The sequence below is a fragment of the Gloeophyllum trabeum genome (genome assembly GCF_000344685.1).
Source record: "Gloeophyllum trabeum ATCC 11539 unplaced genomic scaffold GLOTRscaffold_00010, whole genome shotgun sequence".
Classification (NCBI taxonomy): Eukaryota; Fungi; Basidiomycota; class Agaricomycetes; order Gloeophyllales; family Gloeophyllaceae; genus Gloeophyllum; species Gloeophyllum trabeum.
This window is the reverse complement of record NW_006920419.1, coordinates 1,426,252-1,445,671: the sequence shown is the minus strand read 5'-3', so window position 1 is coordinate 1,445,671 and position 19,420 is coordinate 1,426,252. Positions and strand designations below refer to the sequence as shown.

General features: G+C 57.6%; 7 protein-coding genes across 7 annotated transcripts; 5 read left to right on the top strand and 2 right to left on the bottom strand.

Moving 5' to 3' along the window:
• Positions 1 to 2,137: 2,137 nt before the first annotated feature.
• On the top strand, positions 2,138 to 2,598 carry GLOTRDRAFT_45417 (uncharacterized protein; the record flags this gene model as incomplete). The annotated part of the gene is made up of 3 exons (XM_007869551.1): positions 2,138 to 2,329; positions 2,430 to 2,487; positions 2,555 to 2,598. Coding segments are annotated over 3 exons (294 nt in total), but the record flags the coding sequence as incomplete, so codon positions are not given.
• A 3,123-nt stretch (positions 2,599 to 5,721) lies between these two features.
• GLOTRDRAFT_111785 (uncharacterized protein) lies at positions 5,722 to 6,391 on the top strand. The gene is made up of 2 exons (XM_007869906.1): positions 5,722 to 5,839; positions 5,910 to 6,391. The coding sequence occupies exons 1-2, from the start codon at positions 5,736 to 5,738 to the stop codon at positions 6,121 to 6,123; spliced, it is 318 nt and encodes a 105-aa protein (XP_007868097.1). The 5' UTR covers positions 5,722 to 5,735; the 3' UTR covers positions 6,124 to 6,391.
• Positions 6,392 to 7,624: 1,233 nt separating this feature from the next.
• GLOTRDRAFT_94958 (uncharacterized protein) lies at positions 7,625 to 8,437 on the bottom strand (the record flags this gene model as incomplete). The annotated part of the gene is made up of 4 exons (XM_007869905.1): positions 7,625 to 7,716; positions 7,785 to 7,893; positions 7,954 to 8,136; positions 8,213 to 8,437. The coding sequence occupies 4 exons, from the start codon at positions 8,435 to 8,437 to the stop codon at positions 7,625 to 7,627; spliced, it is 609 nt and encodes a 202-aa protein (XP_007868096.1).
• Positions 8,438 to 10,374: 1,937 nt separating this feature from the next.
• On the top strand, positions 10,375 to 11,232 carry GLOTRDRAFT_131145 (uncharacterized protein; the record flags this gene model as incomplete). Its single annotated transcript, XM_007869904.1, has 4 exons — positions 10,375 to 10,697; positions 10,770 to 10,962; positions 11,045 to 11,064; positions 11,118 to 11,232. The coding sequence occupies 4 exons, from the start codon at positions 10,375 to 10,377 to the stop codon at positions 11,230 to 11,232; spliced, it is 651 nt and encodes a 216-aa protein (XP_007868095.1).
• Positions 11,233 to 12,261: 1,029 nt separating this feature from the next.
• Positions 12,262 to 14,402, bottom strand: GLOTRDRAFT_131144 (uncharacterized protein; the record flags this gene model as incomplete). The annotated part of the gene is made up of 3 exons (XM_007869903.1): positions 12,262 to 13,839; positions 13,890 to 13,949; positions 14,004 to 14,402. The coding sequence occupies 3 exons, from the start codon at positions 14,400 to 14,402 to the stop codon at positions 12,262 to 12,264; spliced, it is 2,037 nt and encodes a 678-aa protein (XP_007868094.1).
• Positions 14,403 to 16,850: 2,448 nt separating this feature from the next.
• GLOTRDRAFT_131143 (uncharacterized protein) lies at positions 16,851 to 17,175 on the top strand (the record flags this gene model as incomplete). The annotated part of the gene is made up of 2 exons (XM_007869902.1): positions 16,851 to 16,978; positions 17,025 to 17,175. The coding sequence occupies 2 exons, from the start codon at positions 16,851 to 16,853 to the stop codon at positions 17,173 to 17,175; spliced, it is 279 nt and encodes a 92-aa protein (XP_007868093.1).
• Positions 17,176 to 17,542: 367 nt separating this feature from the next.
• On the top strand, positions 17,543 to 18,635 carry GLOTRDRAFT_131142 (uncharacterized protein; the record flags this gene model as incomplete). The annotated part of the gene is made up of 2 exons (XM_007869901.1): positions 17,543 to 17,820; positions 17,876 to 18,635. 2 exons carry the CDS (start codon positions 17,543 to 17,545, stop codon positions 18,633 to 18,635), a joined length of 1,038 nt encoding a protein of 345 aa, XP_007868092.1.
• Between the last annotated feature and the right edge of the window lie 785 nt (positions 18,636 to 19,420).

Sequence of the window (19,420 nt, the reverse complement as noted above, 5' to 3'; positions counted from 1 at the left end):
TAGTTGGCGGCATGTAGGATTAGTGAGACCTGCGCACTGCGATATGGCATTGGGGGAGGGGGGGGTAATTGGATATGGAGCGCAGCGACCGGGGCTGCCGGCCAATGGCGGGCAAGTTCCTGTCGCGCGTGACCCTCGCTGGCTCAGTGGCTGGCCTGGGCGATCTGATGCGTCGCAATTGGGAGATCAAATAATACTTGGAATGTAGTAGTCTGCGATAGGAGGAACGGGAACGCCCTCCCTTCGCCCTTCACGCGCTCGAATATCAGTGCAGGTGGGGGTGGGGGGGGACGTGGCTGTTGGCATTGGTGTATACACAGAGCGAGAAACGTCATCGCTCCCCTTCCATGCAGATGGCGCCGGTGTACAGTTTGGTAGCCACTGACTGACGGAGCCGATCAGAACGCGTTCCGAGAACATTCCGGGAACTCGGGTCCTGTGGGATGGCTCGATAGCGTTGGCAGCGGCGAGATGGACGCGTACTACTGTACATACTTACACCGAGTTACTATCATTGGGGGGGTTCTGTAAAAACTTGACAATATGACCGGCCAAGGGCTACCTTCTTCATCATTCCCTGTTATTTCACTCAGGCATCATAGTATACCTTCATAAGTACCATCTGCAAAAAGAATGATCTCGATTCACTATGTACAGAGTAATACAGAGAGATGCCGCACACAGACGGCACTTGCGGGGAGTAATGTAAAAACGTCACGCGCGGGTAACACTATCCGATCCGCGCGCGTCTGTCACGCATCTGTCACGCCCGTGGGCCCTTGGAGTTCTGTAAAATCTACCATACGAGCACTTCACAAGCCTGCAGCTATTATCGGGTGGGCGCAGGAGGTTTACACATACAAGAAACACCTCCTCTAGGCAAGCCGATATATGCCGGGGCCGTGTAGGCTGGCAGATCTACCCATCAAGTGGCCATCAGACCTGTTACAGTGGGCACTTTGGATGGTGTTCAACCTCCCATACGACAAGGGGCCAACTTGAGGCAATTCTGACTTCACAGACCATCTGTATGGTATACAATGCATATACGTACCAACCCGCTAAGCTCCCTGTAGCATACTTCTCGAGATTTCGGAGTTCTGTAAAAAATCTAACTTTTACAGAACCCCCCCAATGATAGTATGGACGACAAGAACAAGTCGCGGGGATCACGCTTCGTCGTGGGGAAGCTAGGCTATCTGGCAGCGGGGTGCCCGGTGCATGTGGACGTCAGGAAGGGATGGAATCTGCAACGTCGCAAAGATGTCCTCCCCCAATCGCCGTAGTGGCGGGGATTCATGATGGGTGTGTTTGTGGCGACCAATTACGGAGCGGGAGCGTCTTTTCGATTGGCTGCCCCGCTCATGGGGGTCAGATTGGAAGGAATAACAACGCCGGAATCAGAAGTCACACATACCGGTACAGTGGAGGCGAGGCCAGACCCTATCGCCAGCTCGAGGCTAAAATTCAATCTCCCGCTTTGCGAGTGCTTCCGAGTGTACGAAACATTGATGTCGGCTATGTATGGGTCAGCCTTTTAGAAGCGCCATGGAGTGCTCGCTCCAATGCTACCGCGTACCGTCCCAGGCAACGGATATCCTTGAGAGCCCAGGTATCTAGAGGCTCATGCAGCTGTCCGCTCCATTCGGACGCCCTTGGGCACCTGAATCGTCGCCTGGCGTGATAAATTGCAGAGAGGCTTTGAAACTGCAGCGGGTGATCGCCATCGCACGTCATGACGCATCCCCGGAATCCTGGGCATCGGCCAGTCTGGACGAGCGATATGTGAATGTGGATACTTTCACTACTGTTATATCGCCGTAGCCTTGACTTTCCGTAGTGAATAAAGGTTGCCTATGCTAAGATGGCCTTACGCTCTAACCTGGAACGCCACCGGCATTAGGAGCTCGTTATTTGCATCTATTTGCACCCGGTGACGACAATAACCACAAACAAACTCGACGTGAAACTGCAGATTCAGACAGCCACACCATGGTCAGTATCTCCTTCGCATCATGCACTCGCAGGCAGCGACTTCTAACTTCCCCACCTCCGACAGACCTCAGCAACATCGGCGTACCCGCCATTAGCAACGGCCAGCCCTGCGAACTCGGCGGCGCCAGCGAGCATACAGCCCCCGCCGGAGCTCGAGCAGACGCTGACGCTGCTCTCGTCGCATCGGTCGGTGCTTGGGTACATGCTGCTTTCGCGCGGACACCCCGTAAGCATCATTCGGCACGCGGGGGTGGTGTTTGAGGGGGAACAGGGACGGAAATACGCGCACGCCGTCGCGAGGATCGTGGAGAGCGTGCAGCAGGGGCTCGTCGAGGTCGCGGCTGACCCCAAGGACGCGGTGCGTCTCTCTCTCTTGCTTCGCGCGCCGTGTGGACAGGTCGGGCGGCGGGATCATGCTTACGTGCGATTCGCAGGACGAAGTCAGGTTCATGCGGATACGCACGAAACGGCACGAGATTATGATTTCACCTGGTAAGTCCTGCCGCTTCTACCAGTGCGGCGACGCGAGCCCTATCTCCAATTTCCGACGCTCCCATAGATGAACGGTATCTCCTTGCCGTCTTACATGATCCAAGCGCATGAACCATCAGTCGGTCACTTGTGCTGGTCTTTGTATCGTTTCATTGTCTTGAGCCCCCAGGTTTTCTGCATATGGTGTGTATTCTTCAGAGATACCAAGTTTCATTATACCAGTGTTCACCACGAAAGTGTAAGGGCCGTGAGTTCTGTTCGTTACGCCGACAAAGGGCCTCGCCAGCCGCCGCCCCGTCAGTATATGCTATTTCCTATCCCGTCGTCCTGCGGTTTGGCCGTCCCCTCTATCGCCATCCTGTAGTCTGCAAGTGGTAGGGGTTTGCGATTTCGTGGTCTTGACCTTGACCTTGGAGCGATGCTGTGGCAAGTGGAAAGTGCCGGTGGCATCCATGCCTCTGCCCGATCGCCCTGATTTCTTTTTCATCCGTGGCTTTTTATGCCTCTTGGGGTAGTGTACCAGGCGTCCAACGTCATAGCGCACAAGGCGTATTCCCTCCGTGTGGTGATTCCATTGTCGTGATAGATTAACCCGCGAAGCTCCTGACTTCCGCGATCTCCGTGAGTGAGGGGGGAGGGGGGAGGGGGCGCGGTGCCAAGCAAATAGGACAGCGCTGGGGCGTCGCATTGTATGTGCGCCCCAGCGTCGGCAGGGATGGTGGTCAGGTGCACTTGTAATGCTGTGGAGGTACAGCTGGAGGGCCTGGGCAGAAGCTTGACGGAGCGCTAATTTCTTGCCGACGTCCAGCTAGAAGTTGGTCTAGGGCTGGTACGACTCGGACGGACGACCTCCTATTGAATGTGGCCCCGGCCTGTCGTCGGTGATCTTATCTCTATCAGTTTATCTCTTCCGGAAAATTCGGTCTCTCCATGACTCGAGAGAAATGCAACGGCGCTCTGTGGCTCGGCTGCGAAGGTTTCACGATTTTGTAGTGGTGATTGGAGTGAGGGGGAAGCGCTGCCTCCTACACTGACAAGGTGCAATCCCACAGACCCCATTTCACGCAATATAAGGTACGTCTCGCGCGTCACATGAGGCTATCCTGACACCTGCGCGCTCGATTTTCTTTTAGCCTCGCCGTTGAGTAGCCGGTGTGTCTTGTCACTGAAGGGCCCTCTCAATCTGCAGCCCCGGGACCGATGCGATTTACTCTCGAGCGTGAAACCGAGATGGGGCTGCATTTCCGGGAAGGAAGCGCGAAACATCTCGGGCTATGCCATCCCGGGGCCATTAACCTGCCTGATGAGCCGCCGAATGGGCGATATAGAGCCCTGTTCAGAGCTGGTACTGGGATCAGGTACGCCGCCACGCGCGACCGCCGCGGACCGGGAGCACAGGAGCCTCCGCTGTGCTCAGCCCGCCCCTGGCGCAATCTCAGGTACGTCGGCACCGAATGGCAAGCAGCCCATGACGGAATGCGGTGCCGCAGAGTGCCTTGATACCGCCATACGAGTGTGTCCAGCTCGTTCAGTTGGCAGTTGTGGTATTATAGCTGACAGGCTGATTAGTCGCTGATCGGTCGTTACACCCCGGCTCATGGGAGGGGGGGGCGTGTTGGCGCCAGAGCAGCATGGGACGCTGCTGAACATTCCATGTCGAGCGGCAAGGAAGGGAAGCACGGACTTCCCGGCGTAAAGCCGAGCTGATTCTGATTGCGTTAACGTTCGCGAGAGGTGCAGCCTTCCCTCGAGATCACGCGCGCGGCGTCAATCTGCGAGCCGACTTTAGCTGCGATTTAGTCGCTCTGCCAAAGTCGGTTCTTCGTTTGGCGTTATTTGGCCGGGCGTCGTCCAGCAAATTCTGCCGGCGAGATCTGGATCTGGAGAGTCGAGATCGAGATCTGAGATATCCAAAATTAAGCAAGCAGCCACTTCTCTCGGTACGCTGCCCAGACCCAGTAGCAGTTGGCTCCATATATGGCCTTCAGAATCGCGCCAGCCCCGTCGCTTATCCTACGCCTCCAGATCTACTTGTATTCCTTAAAAATCCCCATATCCCTCCGGGCAGCGCAACACCAGTTTCCACCGCTTTCGTTATGCCTGCTCTACCCTCGGTGCGTGAGTTGTATGTTTCGTAGATGGTTCGCGTGCTAATGTCCTACGCAGACCCCACCAGAAACCGCTGACTGCCCCCTGCCCGGTCGTCTGCAGAGACCAGCGGCTGCCGGCTTAAATCTCTGTTTTAACCGCGGGGATGGGGTCGAACATCCGCGCTCGGTCCAGCAGCGCCATCTAGTCCAGCAGCTATCAGATAGCTCCCCCGTGACGCCCAGCGACCTCCACCCCTCCCCCTCTCCCTACGGCGCCGTCGCGCATTCTCCACTTTCCACCGCTTCCACTGGCAGTACCCTGGACTCTGCGCCTCCCACCCCGTCGGAGAACGAAGACTCGTGGAACCTCATCCCATATAACGTGCCATGGGGGTCCGAGTACCACCAATACGATGCGGGAACACTGCCTGGGCCGGAGGGCGCTTGTATATTCCTGCGCTCTCCGACCCCCCTGAAAAACCAGCGGACCACGCAAGCGTGCGAGAAATGCAGAGAGCGGAAAGCAAAGGTACGTCCGCGCCGACGACGCGTAGCCAGGGACGAGCGCTGATTTCTCTGCAGTGCAGCGGCGACCGGCCGTCCTGCGCGCGGTGTCTCGCCAGGGGGCACACCTGCACGTACGTGACCGACCCGGCCAAGCGCGTCCGCGGCGCGAGCCTCAACCGGCGCAAGCGGCGCGAGACCGTCTGCACCGCGTACTCGACGCCCGACCTCTCCGACGCCGAGTCGCGCGCGCAGTCCCGGCGGAACAGCGAGCCCGACATCGCCCAGCCGCATGATCCGTCCCGGGGCGTGAAGCGCGAGCCGTCCGCGGACGCGTGCGGCCCCGTGGTCGTCCCCGACCATCCTGCCCCCGCGGGACAGGAGCAGGAGCAGGAGCAGTGGGCGGGGTACGGCTACCAGGACGCGCCGTGCCTCAGCACAGGCGCGTTCTCGCGCCCGGCGGAGTACGGCGTGCCGCCCCTCTATCCGGAGGAGCCCCAGCAGTACACCGAGCAGCCGACGGTGGAGTACCACTTCCCCTCGTCCGCCGCTCAACAGTCGATCTACGCGCCGCGGCCGGTGCGACACGCGGCGTCGATGCCCTTCCTGCCGCCGCCGCCCACGGCGCAGCAGGAGTACTACGCCGAGCCCACGATGCAGATGTCGATGTCGATCTCGCCGGCGATGGAGCCGTATCCTCAGCCGCCGCCGGGCGTGGACTCGCCGCTCCTGACGTCGCCCGTGCATCCATATACTCTGTAAGCCCTCGCGCTCGCGCGCTCCCTGTGTGCTCGCAGGCGAACTGACATGGCTTTTATTTGGTGACAGGGCCGCTCTGGAGCAGCAGCACGCCGTTTATTACCCACCGGCGGAGTACGGCGCGCCGGGCGAGATGGAGATGTACTGCGGGCCGCCGCCCGCGGGCTACGAGCAGTCGCCCATCTCCCTGTACGGCGACGCGGGGGCGTACCATGGCCAGCCGCCGTCGTACCACCCGAACGATAATATGCCGTCCTTCGCCCAGGCGTACCTCGCCTCGTAACCCGGCCCTGTTGTATGATGATGTGGTAAAATTACTGTACTCCCTAATGTATCTTATCGTTCTGTCGGACGGGTGATGTATCCCGCCTCCCAGGTTATGTATGCCGCTCGTTGACTTTACAAGTCGCCGCTCTTTCATTTTCATCCGCATTTCCATCGACATTTGTACTCTAGATATGGCACGTTCGTGCGGGACTGTTGTTGCTGGTATACCATAGGATACAAGATACTTACGAATTGTATGAAACCGTTGACGCCGACCTGCGTATATACACTGAACGCGGGGTCAGGCATGGCGCTCGCTCGCTCGCTCATCACATCCCTTTCGACCCGCAGCCGAGCAGCAACTCGGTAGCCACTTTATCGAGCAGGTGTCAGCAAATTTAGCATCCTGCATTTTAACGCGCATAACTCGTGGATAGCACCCAGCCCGCGCAGCGCCGGGGCACGTCGTCAGTACTCGGAGGACGGACGTGAACCCCTGGACTCGGATGGAGAACCAGTCCAAGTGCGTGCGCGTGGGGTGCGACTAAAATGCAAAGAAAGAGAGCCGTGTTCCTCGCGTCCGCATCTTAGCAACTACAGCGCGCCTGGATTATACATGCACTCACAGCGAGTCGAGTCGTTCGTCGATGCGCAGGCCGGATACTAATAACTTATCGGATGGCAGGCAACGGTCAGCCAATCCATTGCCCCCATCCCCATCCTAAGCCTGCGTGTACTGCCGACGTACCTCCGAGCCGTGGCTACTAAGTAGTACCACCGCCGGGTTCGAGGAGCCCGATGGTTCGGGGTAGGTACCGCAGACGAGACAAGAGCTGCACGTTGCCACCGTGACGGCTGGGATACCAAAAAGAACCCCAGAACCCCAGCGCACAGTTGCAAATTGCAATGGGGCGAGCAACGCATAGGGGAAGGGGAAGGGGGAGGGGGGGGGCACCTCTCGCGCCCGAACCGAGCTCGCGCGTTCCATGATTGCGATTACATGAGCCTTGAGGGCCCCGGGCTTCAAGTTGCACTGAGTTTACAGACGACTGGGGGCCATGACGAGATCTCGGACGCCGACGCCCACTCAATAATGCGCCCTATCGCACCAGTAATTTATTGGCCATGGCAGGCGTTGATCTATTTAAACTTGACAGGCTAAGGAGCATTCGAATTTCGGAGGTGACGCGCGCACAGTTGGGTCCCGAGGGGAGCGCGCGCTGCCTCAGCGCGGATGAGTCAGCGTCGGCGAAATGTTGCGTGTGGTGGCGCGTCATCGAGGGTTGGCGGGAAACTTAAAGGTGGGACGTGGCTCAGGAATTGGGGTTATTGCATTTCGATGGCCACGGTGGTTGGAGTATTACTGTTAGCTAGAGGGAGGGTGGATATGGGAGCGAGCAAACAATGTCCGTGTGCGATGCAGAGTCCATCAACTCCCTTCACGCATTCAAGCTTCAAGTTCTCCAACCCATCATCTCTCCAACCCTCCATCCATGCCCATGGCGCGGGGACGAAGATCAGTGCGCGACGTCGACGTCGACGTAGAGGTCGACCTTGTAGCAGTCCGGCGCGCCCGCGTCCGAGCCCGGGACGCTGTCACCGTCGTACACTGTCCGCGCGCAAGTCCGAGTCAGATCAGACGGGGAAGGGGCAGAAAGGCAGGGGCGAAACACGCACCGACAACCGCCTGCGCGAAGGGCGTCCCCGCCTCGTAGTGGCAGATCGCGAACTTGTCCGTCCGGCCCTTGACCGCGAGCTTCGGGCGCGCGCCCCACACCGCCGGCGCCTGCATTGCCATCACACCGCATTAATAGCGCGCTCGATCAGAGAGGGGAGAGAGACGCACGACGACGCAGTACGAGTCCTCGGGCGCGGCGCCGGCGAGCTGGTCCGCGTTCGCGGTCATGAGCGCGCTGCCGGGGGAGACGGGCGCGGACTTGAACACGGCGGGGTACGCCTCGGTGAGGACGCCGTCGGTGAGCGAGAGGGTGTTGTGCGCGGCGTAGTAGATCGGGTCGTACGCGGGGTCCTCCATGCGCGAGCGTCAGCGGTCATGGGGCAGCGGACGGTGACGGGAGGAGGGGAGAGGGAGGGAAGGGACGTACGATCAGCCACCACGACCCGCGCGCGGACGCGCTCCCGAGCGCGAGGCCCCAGCCGAGCGGCGCGCCGGCCGTGCTCGAGTTGGGCAGCGTCGTGTTGACCGCGGAGACGGTGAAGTTGAGCGTGTTGATCCCGACGCCGCCGGCGGTGAAGCACACGCCGGCGTACGCGGTGTGTGCGAGCGCGCCGAGGACGGCGAGGGCGGCGAGTGAGCGGGCGGGGGACATGGTCGTGCGGAGAATGGTGAGAAGTAGGGGAACCGGACGCGGAGGGCGTGTTTTATAGCGGGCTCATCGTGGGGGACGGGCAGGCAAGCCCGCTCGCGAGCACGGTGAGCATCAAGGGATGCAAGCCCTGTGCCGTCAGTTGGGAGTCTGGGCTGGTCGTAACGACATCACCAGCGCCCGGCCCGCAGCTCAAGTTCAAGTTCACTCACGATGCGGACTTTGCAGAGGACTGCCCTGGCTGCGGTGGTCGAAAGCCGAAGCGTTCTCCAGAGTCTGTTGCCCTCTCTGTGTTTCGTACAAACTTCGAATTCAGGATGTATGGCCAGCCAGCTCGGCTTTCGCGCTTTCATTTCGAGGTGGAGGGTGTAAAAGCAAGGCAGACGTATGGAGGGACGGTCGACAGGCGGGATCGGCAAACTGAGACGTTCAGCGTCTTGGCGCGTAACCATTGACATGACTAGAGGTCCGGGGCGGTTGGTAGATGGTCATGCGACGCGACGGCCGGGAGCAGGACGTTTGTCGTAAGTGAGTGCTGGCCATTTGAATGTGGGTTTCTGTACGTGAAGGGGTTGGAGGTGTCCTGCGGGAGTTTCGATGAACACCAACACGAATGCGATGAGGACGAAGGAGAGTTTTGTTCGTGGCTCAGCCCAGCGGTTCGACGTTCGATGTTCATTCACTGTACTACTTTCAGCGCCCTCCATCCCTCGCTCTTCCCTTATACTCCCAAAGTCAGGCATTCCTCGTCCCAACGTGAGCGACACCCTTCGTTTCTCTCAGGTTTAGTGTGACGTGGATCTGGTTCTGGGCGGCAGCCACTAGAGCAAGTCACGACCAGGGTATTCGTCGTATACGTCTGACCTGGCTGTAACTTGCTCGTAGCTTGACGCGGAGGCTCGCTATCAGGTACGACATGCCCCTGGTGAAGCATCCGTACATCGCAGCCACGACGACGGGCGGAAGACCTACAGCTATTCCGACATCGTCTCTATGACTCGGGCTTTCGCCCGATCTGCCTCCTGCTCTCAGCGCCGACCCGGGGAGTGCCATGGGTTCGAATGCTGGCACGTCTCTCCAGAGAAATGCGGTCGGCTTCCTCCGGCGTGGCAAGTCTTTTCCTCATGCTGGTCGACGACTTTCGGGACGGCTTTTGTTTGCGCGGGCTGCGTGCCGCACGTATAGATCGTGTCTTCGCAGAGTGCACCGCTTCCGAGCTGTGGGATAGTCCGCGCGACGCGCTAGGCGCTCTCGGCGCAAATCAGTAAACCGTCGGTTCTTGGATGGCGATGCGACGAGGGCGTTGTCGGCGCGGAGGAGCACGGCATCTTTCGTCCACGGTATCCTTATCCTTACAGCGACCCACGGACACACAGCGCTAGCGAGGCTCGACCAACTACCCCAGGTTTCCGAGGGTAGCCGAACTCTGACTACAGCGGTGTAATACCCAGCCATCGCCATCACCTCTCGGCCAATGGATACAGATGCGCACAGCCGTTGAATGAAAGTGCTGCCAGAGCCTCTGGTACAACGATGGCACGGTGTTCCTAAAGGCAGAGGATACCCTCACCCGCGTCTGCTCTGGTTTTGGTCGAAGATGTGTTTCCTATCCCCCAGTGCGATAGCAGCGACATGGTCGACGGGTGCGCCTCCGTCCAGGTTCACGATGCCGCCGGTGGTGGAATACCCACCAAACCCCTGCGTACGCGGCCTACGTACATGTACCTCCCTGACGATTACACAGCCTTAGACCTCCTTCTCTGCGGAGCCCCGACAACTCCCAGCGGGGCGGACGCACACTTCCCGTCCGCCAGCATCGAGCACGGCATCCCCGTCCATCTCACCAACGAGGGCCGAGCTGGGGGCTCACGACCGCTCCGATAGCGATCTACGCTACATCGTAGGCAAAGATATATCCAGGATAGCGCGCGAATGCCGCGATGCCTGCCGGCGCGCGCCCTCGTCTTCCACTGCGACCGGTCGCTAGAAGATCTTGGACTTCTGGCGCCAGGACGTGGCACGGCGAGTGGGAACGCGTGTTAGTGTGTGTTGTCTCCCCAGAGCAAGGCGAGGAGGCGCTGCTCAATAGCGACGTGCGCGCGCCATGCATCGAGCGGTGGCTGGACTGCGGCGTGCATCTCGCACGCCCTGCCGAGAGAGACGCGGGGATGTTTGGGATGAGCGCGCCCCGCTTCGTCAACCCCCGCCCCCCTTGGGGGCTCTCCAGAGGGAGCTGGATAGTCAAAGTTCCTCACTGGACCCTGTGCGGCGCAACTTAGGTTCAGTGTCCTGTGCTCTTGCGCATCCCTCATGGTATGCCGCTCTACAGCTGTAGGATGGTGCGGACTGGCTTCACCTCCCGAGACCCGCGCGCTGCCCAAGTCAATCCCTCCATAGGAGGGTGCTCTGGGCGGAGAACGCGGTCTGGCCACCGGGAGTTTCGGTCCATAGTGGGCATCAAGGCGGAGGAGGGCGTATTCTGCGCGCACTGCGGCCTCCTACAAGTACACCGACCGTCCTGGATGTTTGTACGCATGCTCGCCATGCCACAGTCGTGACTGGCAGGCGTCGTATATATGTTCACAGTACAGGACCCTGCACTGTTCCTAGGGCGCCCCGTGCCTGCGGAAGTGAGTGCTCTTGATACATGTCTTCTTCGAAGCAGCTGATATTTCTCTCCCAGTCACCACGGCGAGGCTGCAGTGTCGTGGCTCTCAACTCGGAATGAGACGAGCAATCCTGGGTCGGCGAAGGATAGACCGACGGCGTCACGGACGTATCCTGCTACTTCTTTCTGAGGGAGAAACGTCGTGCCGCCCCGACCAGGATACAACCTTGAGAAACATCCATGAAATGGCGCGCGTAATTCTCCACCCTTGATCCGGCATCGATGTACGAATCCTCTGTCCTCAATTCCCACCTTCCTTGGATGGTCGTCAATGCGTTTCACCGAGTGGATGCGTGCGGTGTCACCCCGCTGATACTGCTGCATCAGAACATCCGGCGGTGCACGGCGAGTGCTGTTGTCCTTTCTTGCGTTCTATGTATAAATGTTCGTCCCTTCGAGGCTAAATCCATCACGATCTCGCCTCGCTCATCTACCCAGGTCTTAGAAGCGCCAACGCCACACGGTTCGTCGCCTCAAATCCCAAAGGTGCCCCTCTAGAATGACGCATGCCGTGTTGACGTGAGATCCAAGACGGAGTAACGTTTCCTGGCAAGTGTCGATATTATCTAACAGTCCAGTTCGTTCAAAGCTGGCATAAACTTTCTCATTCGTGTTACACGACGAACCGCACGACGCAGCTCAGGACCATGCGAAGCGCATCGACCCGTTGTCGATATTCCAGTTTTCTTCATGGGGCCATGCGGCTGATTACCCTCGGGGTGTGCACGCCCTTACCACGTGGTTCCGATCTCCCTCTATAAAATACGGATGCGCAGGGGGCTTCTGATACTCTCTCATGATCGATGCCCGACATCAGTCAAGCGGCGCGCAGCTCCATATTTAATCTCTCATTATAACCCCCCCCCCCGTCCCCTGGTAGTTGACCTCATACGGAGCGAAGAAATCTTACGGTCGTTGTCCACACCGCCTAACAAAGACCTCGGAAGACGAAATGAGGTAAGTACGTTCCATTCGTTTGGGGTAGATTATACTGGACGCTGAAATATACACCATGATAGAGCAAACGATTCACATCGACCTCATATACAACCAAAAGAAAAACATACCACATGGAAGAACAAGCAAGGGGCAGTAATGCGTAAGCAAGGCAAGTCCATCTCATTTCTTACACGCTCGACGATCTTCGCATCGCCGAGAGTCACCAGTCAAGGTGCGTATCAACCTCGATGGCGTCGTCTGGCCCGAGATCGATGTTGCCGAACGCGCCCAGCACGTCCTCTACGGGATCCGCAGGCGTGCCAAAGTCGAAAGGCGCTAGCGACATCATCGACGCGTCGATGTCGTCGGATTGGAGGGGTAAGTCCACGTCCATGGGCTCGTCCTCGACGCCGTCCAGGCCCGCTAGAATGGGAACGGCCATACCGGTGGGACCGTCAGCCACCTCGCACTCCATAGAGTCTATCGGCCCATGAAACGAGATGTCCATGGCTGACCCATCGGCGAGCTCGACGTCTTCGAGTACCGCACGTCGCGTCCGGCGAATCTGGACCTTCCAGTCCTGGTCCATCCGGTCCACCGGCCTCTCCTCGTCATCTGAGTCCTCCGCCTCCTCCTCCTCCTCCTCGAGCGCCTCCTGTGCGAGGACCTCCGCGAACGCGTTCGCGTACACCGCCTGGTAGGCGTCATGCTCGAGCGCCCACACGTTGTCCCAGCGCGGCTTGAGCGCGCCGTCATCTTCGATGTGCGGGAGCTCGATCCCCCGCTCGGCGAAGTCGTGCTCGAGGTTCTCGCGGGTGAGGATCTGCGCGTACGCGCGCGCGAGGCCTTCGGTGTACACCTCGCGCTCGAAGTCGTCGCGCGGGGCTCGCCCCATCCCGACGGCGAGGCAGGCGAAGGAATCCGCCGGTGGCCCTCGGACTGCCATCGGTTGCAGGGGCTCTGCTCCCTGCTCAGTATATGTTGTGTCATAGACTTGATGCTGCGTATTCTGTGCTGGCAGCGGCTGCTCCTGCTCCGAAGGTTTGGCCTTGACCTGTGGACTGGTTGACGCCGTTGGAGGGGGCGTCGAGGAAGGCGCCCGTTCCGAAGTCGCGCTCGGCGTCGCTGAAGGGTCTTGGGCCGCGCCTTCCGCGTCCTCCGTGGTCAACACGCCAATGTCCTCGGCGGAACGTGCGGGGACATCGTCCGCTGGCTTCACAACCGAAGGATGGGCGATCTCGCAAAGTGGTGAACTTCGGACGGGCGATGGTGATGATGGGAGGGAGGCTCCCGTAGTGGCGACGGGGGGACGAGCGTCGCTGCCCTCGTCGCTGCGGACAGGCGAAGGTACATGTGAAGAGTCATCCGGGCGGCAGGGCTTGTCTGCCGCATCTTCAACGGCCTTCGTGGCATGAATGGGTTCGTTGTTACCCACCGCTTTCTCTGCATTCTGGACCTCGCCGTCGCCGTCGGCTGCGTCATCTTCAGCATCATCTACGACTTTGTTGCCCTCCTCGCCGGCCGAAGAGGTTTCACCCTCCTCTTCGAGACTTCCCTCTTCCTCCTGCAGACGAGCCTGCTCTTCCAGGCGTTCGCGCTCCTCCGCTCGCTTCTCGACCCCGACCAGGAATGCGGCCACTAACTTGCGGACCAGCCGCTCCTTCCGCTCCTCGAAAGGGAGTTTGATGACCTGAGTCGGAGGCTCGAATGCGCCAGGCATCCAGACTTCGTCGTTGAAGTCATCGGGCTCGACGCCCATTGCACGGAACTTCTCGATGCTTCTGCGAGGGAGTGTGTCCTTTCCGATAGTTAGTAGATACCGATGTACTCTAGTGGTGTACGACCTACTTTGTTTATGTCTTCGCGGGCGCTCAAAGCTTTGTGGCACTGTAGGTATGTGCGCCACTCCTGAAAAGACGAGAGGTATAAGCCTCGGTGGCATGAGTGTGGCACGGCACATACTCTATATCCCATCCTCTTCTTTTCCAGGACACTGGCTATCCAGGTCCTGAACATAACTCTTGCCACCTTCTTGTTGAAGTCAAGCAGCCTGGACTTCAGCAATACGTGCCTCGCGAGTGAGAGACGAGGAAGTGGTTCGCTCTCCGGTTCTATCTTCTCTGAGGGCGACTCTTTCGTAGTCGAGGAAGGACGCTTTTTCTGGAAAAAGAGACGCTCGCCCTGGGGAGCGAAGGACGGCTCAGGTGCTTCGGGGTTGTCTACAGAACCACGCGAAGCATGACGACCCTTCACCTCGTTCTCCTTACACTTGTCTGATGTAGGGCGATATTTATTGGGGATGGGAGAACTGGGTGGAGGCACGTAGCCTCCGTTGGTCTTGCTGAACAGTGGTTGGAGCATGAAGTGGCACGGACGTCGGGAAAGCTGGGGGCCTGTGGTTGAAAAGAGTGGGCAAGGCGGAAGGCTGTCGCGCGCGATTCAGTGGATGGGGATGTGGTTGAAGTCAAAGTCGCTGTGGCTGGTAGATTCTGAATTTAAACAGGTCGCGTCGGTGCACGTGATATGGGTTGATTTTGTGGCGTTGTTGGTCAGCGGGGGCCATAGGCCATTGTCCTTTCTTCTTCATTCGGGAAGTGACGCTAAGCGAGCGATATTGATGGCGGGTTGAGGGCGAGGGACGCGTAATGGGGTTGCTTCCGTATAGAGCCCAGGAGATATGCCCGCTTCCAGTACTAGTGCCGTTGGGTAAATTTCCACCTCGCCAAGCGCTCCGACAATGGATTGTCAGCGTACCTCAAAGTGTTTTAGGAGCATCGACTTCAGATTTTCATTGAATTGTCAAAGGTATTGATTGTTTCATGATATGACTGATCGACCATCCTCTTGCCCGGGCCACATTTTTGACAATTCTCAATGAACAGCCTTCATAAGGCCAAAGCGGGAAGGGGCTGTCAAAGGTATTAGTTATTGCTCAATAGTCTCATTGTTCTACCGCGACAGCTCGCAGATCTGTGCAATAGAGACTATCGTTGTTGTAGCCATCCCACCTTTCTGTCACAAGGCCCCTCTCATCTCCAAATGGAGATGCCAGTAATGAGGCCACGACATGTGGTGCCGAAGAAATCTCTTTGTGCAACAAGGACATCTAGTTTCTTTCAGCGATAATGCAAAAAGTGCCAGAATGAAGGGGAGGATAAGCGGACCGGGATACTCTTCAACTTCATGCATCAGCAGAAGCGCGAGCAAGGGGTTAGGATTTTGTATGATCGTGAGCGTCACTCAGGTCACGGTCACCGCACCTGCTCTCGACGCAACGACGCGCACACTCACGCGCGCTTTATGGGTTTTACATGGCATGCCTTTTGTTATCCCGTCCCTGCTCGGTAGCGACGTGCCTGAGCCTGCTGTCCTCATCAGTGATTGCTAAAATCATGAGGATGTGTCCTTCAAAGGCACCCCCAGTTACTACGACGAGGATGCAGCTTCATGGCGCCGGAATATGATGGCAGCAGGCAGCGGCGGCGGGATCCGGAAACAAAACGTGCTTTCCTACGCAACATCCCTGTCTGCTAGGATCAGACTGGGTTTCAAGTTTGACGTGCCTGTTCTTATACGCTGCGCACCAAGGCACCTAACGTCGGTCTACTCTACGCGACTGGAAGGACGGAAGCCACAACGGAGCAATTACACAGCTACGAATTCAAGCCGCGAAAAAGCGTGAAGAGTGCGGGCTTCGCGCAGATTCCGAGTTCCATCTATCGATACTGAGTGTCCCATTTTAGGCCAGCACGAAACGCCACCTGTAATTATCTCTCTTCGGCGCTCATCAGGTCCTGACATTACGAGTCACTGGTCGTACTTGCTTCATCTTTCTGCCACGCCTCGTTTCTCTGGTTCGTTCTTAAGTGGGCAGGATCGCCCCCCAGATCTCTCTAGATACCCGTACCTCTGGACGCATGGATACTAATAGTACTACGAAGCGCCGGGAGAGCCTCTGGTATAACGATGGGACGGTGACTCTGAAGGCAGAGAATACGCTCTTCTGTGTCTACTCCGGTCTGCTGGCTCAGCGGTCCTCCGGCTTCAACGATATGTTCTCTATCCCCTAGTCATTCTATATCCCCTTGTCGGACAACAAGGACCTCATGGACGGATGCACATGCATGGAAGTGTATCATTCGGCACGCGATATGCAGTACTTTCGCAAAGCATTATTCTTTTGGACGTAAGCCGTCTAACTCAGCTTATCCTACATTTGGTTTGGGTTGGACCTGATTCTCGGTGGTAGCGACTACGAGCAAGTTACAATGAGCGCCCGCCCATTTAACTGAGGCTCTGGTATCGCCCTCGTCAGACTTGGCATCGAATACAACGTCCCTGTCCTCAAGTGTGGTGCTTTCAGGCGAGCACAAGCTGGAGAAGTATGACTATGACACGAGCACTATTTTGGGCAAGCTGTCGGGAAAGGAATATTCAGAATCGCCCCCGAGTACGACCTCTGCATATTCCAGCCGTCCGCCCTCTAATTCCACTGCGACATTGACGACAAGCTCGATATGCCTCCTGCCATCAGCGACTACCCGGACGACCTGATCCGGTGCTACACCGGCCGGCAGAAGATAATGGACTTGTGATGCTGGGTAGGCCTCGAGATAGCCTCAACGAGAGGTTCACGGGCTCCTGTTCCCCCTGCTTAGAGTGCGGGCTGGCAAAGTTCGATTGGCTTCGCCACTACAAGCCTCTGCAGATCGATGGCAGCAATCAGTGGCTCGACTTCCTGCACCTGCAGGAGCCGGTCGGGTTGTGACTCGAGGGCGCGCAGGGCTTTGTCAGAGCTGCCGTGGCAGTATGGAGACATTCGTCGGGGAGGCGCGCCGCGCGACGTGGGCGGCGCTGCCCCCGCATTTCAACCTTCCATCCTGGGATATTCTTCTGCAGGAACCGGAGAACGATCTGCCGGACGCGGACGAAGGCAAGTTCGACGATGCGATGACGCGGACGGGACGGATGAGTCCGCAGTAGCGACGTTGATGAAGAGGGCGATGACCATGATTCACTATCAAGACCGAAATGGAAGCGCGGCGAGAGACAGCAAACGTGCTTGGGTCGGGGATCTGACTGGGCAGCGGAGACGAACGACCATCCGATGAGGAAGCGGGCGCCAGATGTATGATCGATGCATTGTAGGGCCATAGCCGTCGCACGCCCGTGAGCAGTTCCGACGGTGTGGATGAAAGTTGAATGTCGATGTTAATATAATAGCGGCGGAATAAAAGGAAGAGGACTCATGTCACTACCATTTGACTACCACGGCGGCCCTTTCGGGCAAGAATGATACTTTGATTTGCCAGTCAATTCACCACTTCTGTTACCACACAGCTATAATTATCGGCGACTAGGTATCCTTCCCGAATCCCGTGGTACTAGGTTCAACACCTCGTTGCTTCCGCGTGCCCTGGGAGTGACACCACTTTGACAGTTGTACTGGGTTGGCCTCGCGACAGACCTCCCTCACCCGCACCCTCTCGTACTCTTCATCGATGTCCATGGAACAGAAACAAGACGAAGAACGTGATGCGGGGGCGCAGAATGAGTACAGGCCAAGCCAGCGCCTTTGGTCTATGATTGTCATCAAGGCGGAGGACAAGGTCTTTCGCGTTTACAGCGACCTGCTATCGCGACAGTCCTCGATATTCAGAGATATGCTCGCGATGCCCCAGTCGGACCAGGTGGAGAAGATCGATGGGCATCCGTACGTCGAAGTGCAGGACTCCGCGTCGGACATGGAGATGTTCCTGAACGCGCTGTGTATCCCGAAGTGAGTGATAGTCCTGAATATCCTTCCTCCACAGGCAGTGAATATTTGTCTCTAGTTACTACGATGAGGCTATAACTTTATGGCGCTCCCCATTCAAGAAAGTCCCTGAACCTTCACATGATGACGGCAGACAGGGCGTGCGGGACTGGGAAACAGAACACGTTTCCTACCCAGCATTCCTGTCTGCCGTGGTCAGACTCAGTATCAAGTATGATGTGCCCGTCCTCAGGCGTCGTGCTGTAAGGCACCTAACGTCGATCTGGCCTACGGAGCTGGAGGGATGGAAGCTAGAGCATACAGATTCGCGCCGTGAAACTGGAAGCTATATATTCAAGATTGCACGAGAGTGCGATCTTCGCGCGCTCCTACCGAGCGCCTTGTACATCCATTGCGACATAAACGACAACGCCGACCTCCCGTCTCCTATCAGTGAGGATCCAGCCGACATCACCCGGTGTGCCTTTGGTCGTCAAAGGATTATGGGTAGGTGGCGAAGACTGGTTTACGAGACAATATCGGAGGAATGTTCTTCCTACTCTCGGACGTCTTGCAAGCAGGCACGGCTTGCCTGGCTTACTGGAAATTCCCTGCCTCGACTTCTGTTTGACGGGAGTGAGGCCTGGCACGACTACCTGTCTGTGCCGACAGGGGAGTGGCTGCGCGATGTAGGACAACTATGCAGCGACTGCCAAGCTGCGTTGCGACAACGCGTCGACCAAACGAAGAAGAGGGTCTGGTCCGATTTGCCAGTTTTCTTTCATCTTCCGTCCTGGAATGTGCTTTTAGAGGAGTTTAACGCACACGTCCAGGGCTAAAGCGTCTGTCCATATCCTGACGCAACTGATGAGCTAGATTAATGCCTCCCGTCTAGCTTCAGGTACGCAATCGAGGTCCAGGTGATCGACTACTAATTTCCGGAGATAAATAGATCGCTCTCCTTCGTGATTCTGTACTCGCCGTCGCTGTCTTGTTTCTTGGTCATTGCACAAAGGAGCTATCTTCTTGCGCGACAATATATTACGGCTAAGTACTGCCCATTCTGCTGCATTACGACTTCCACTGCTAGCTCGCCGACATGACGTGTCGACTGGTTCGGTCCTGGTAAGAGCGTCTAGCCGGACGTCGTACAGATTGAGCGTAGATGTCTCTACGAAGCTAGAAAGGCAGCTTCAATCCTGCTTGGTAGCGCGGAAGATGTGAAATGATACCTTCATCCACCCGCTATCTCTGACCAAGGGCAGTTGTACAGTCGTCATTCGATTCTTTCAATGTCGGGTCAGCACTCGCAGTAAACCTGTTCTCACAAAGGAGTCTTTTCGTTTCGCCGTGTCAGGATTCATCAAGGAAAGGCACACGCAGGCCTGAGTCGGTATGGCACAGGACGCTGATCGTTTCTCTGACAGTTCTCCGTTACTTTGCCTAAAGCGCGCATCTCGGGCGCATTGGCAACGGTACTCGGTGCTTAATAGAGCTTTGTGATCCTAGGTCTATTCCTGCTTGATCTTCCGGCCTGATCTTCCGGCTGTCGCCCGAGCCATACATTATCTACCTCGACCGGCCATGCTAATCATTCTACTAATAGCTCACGGAGAGACATGGG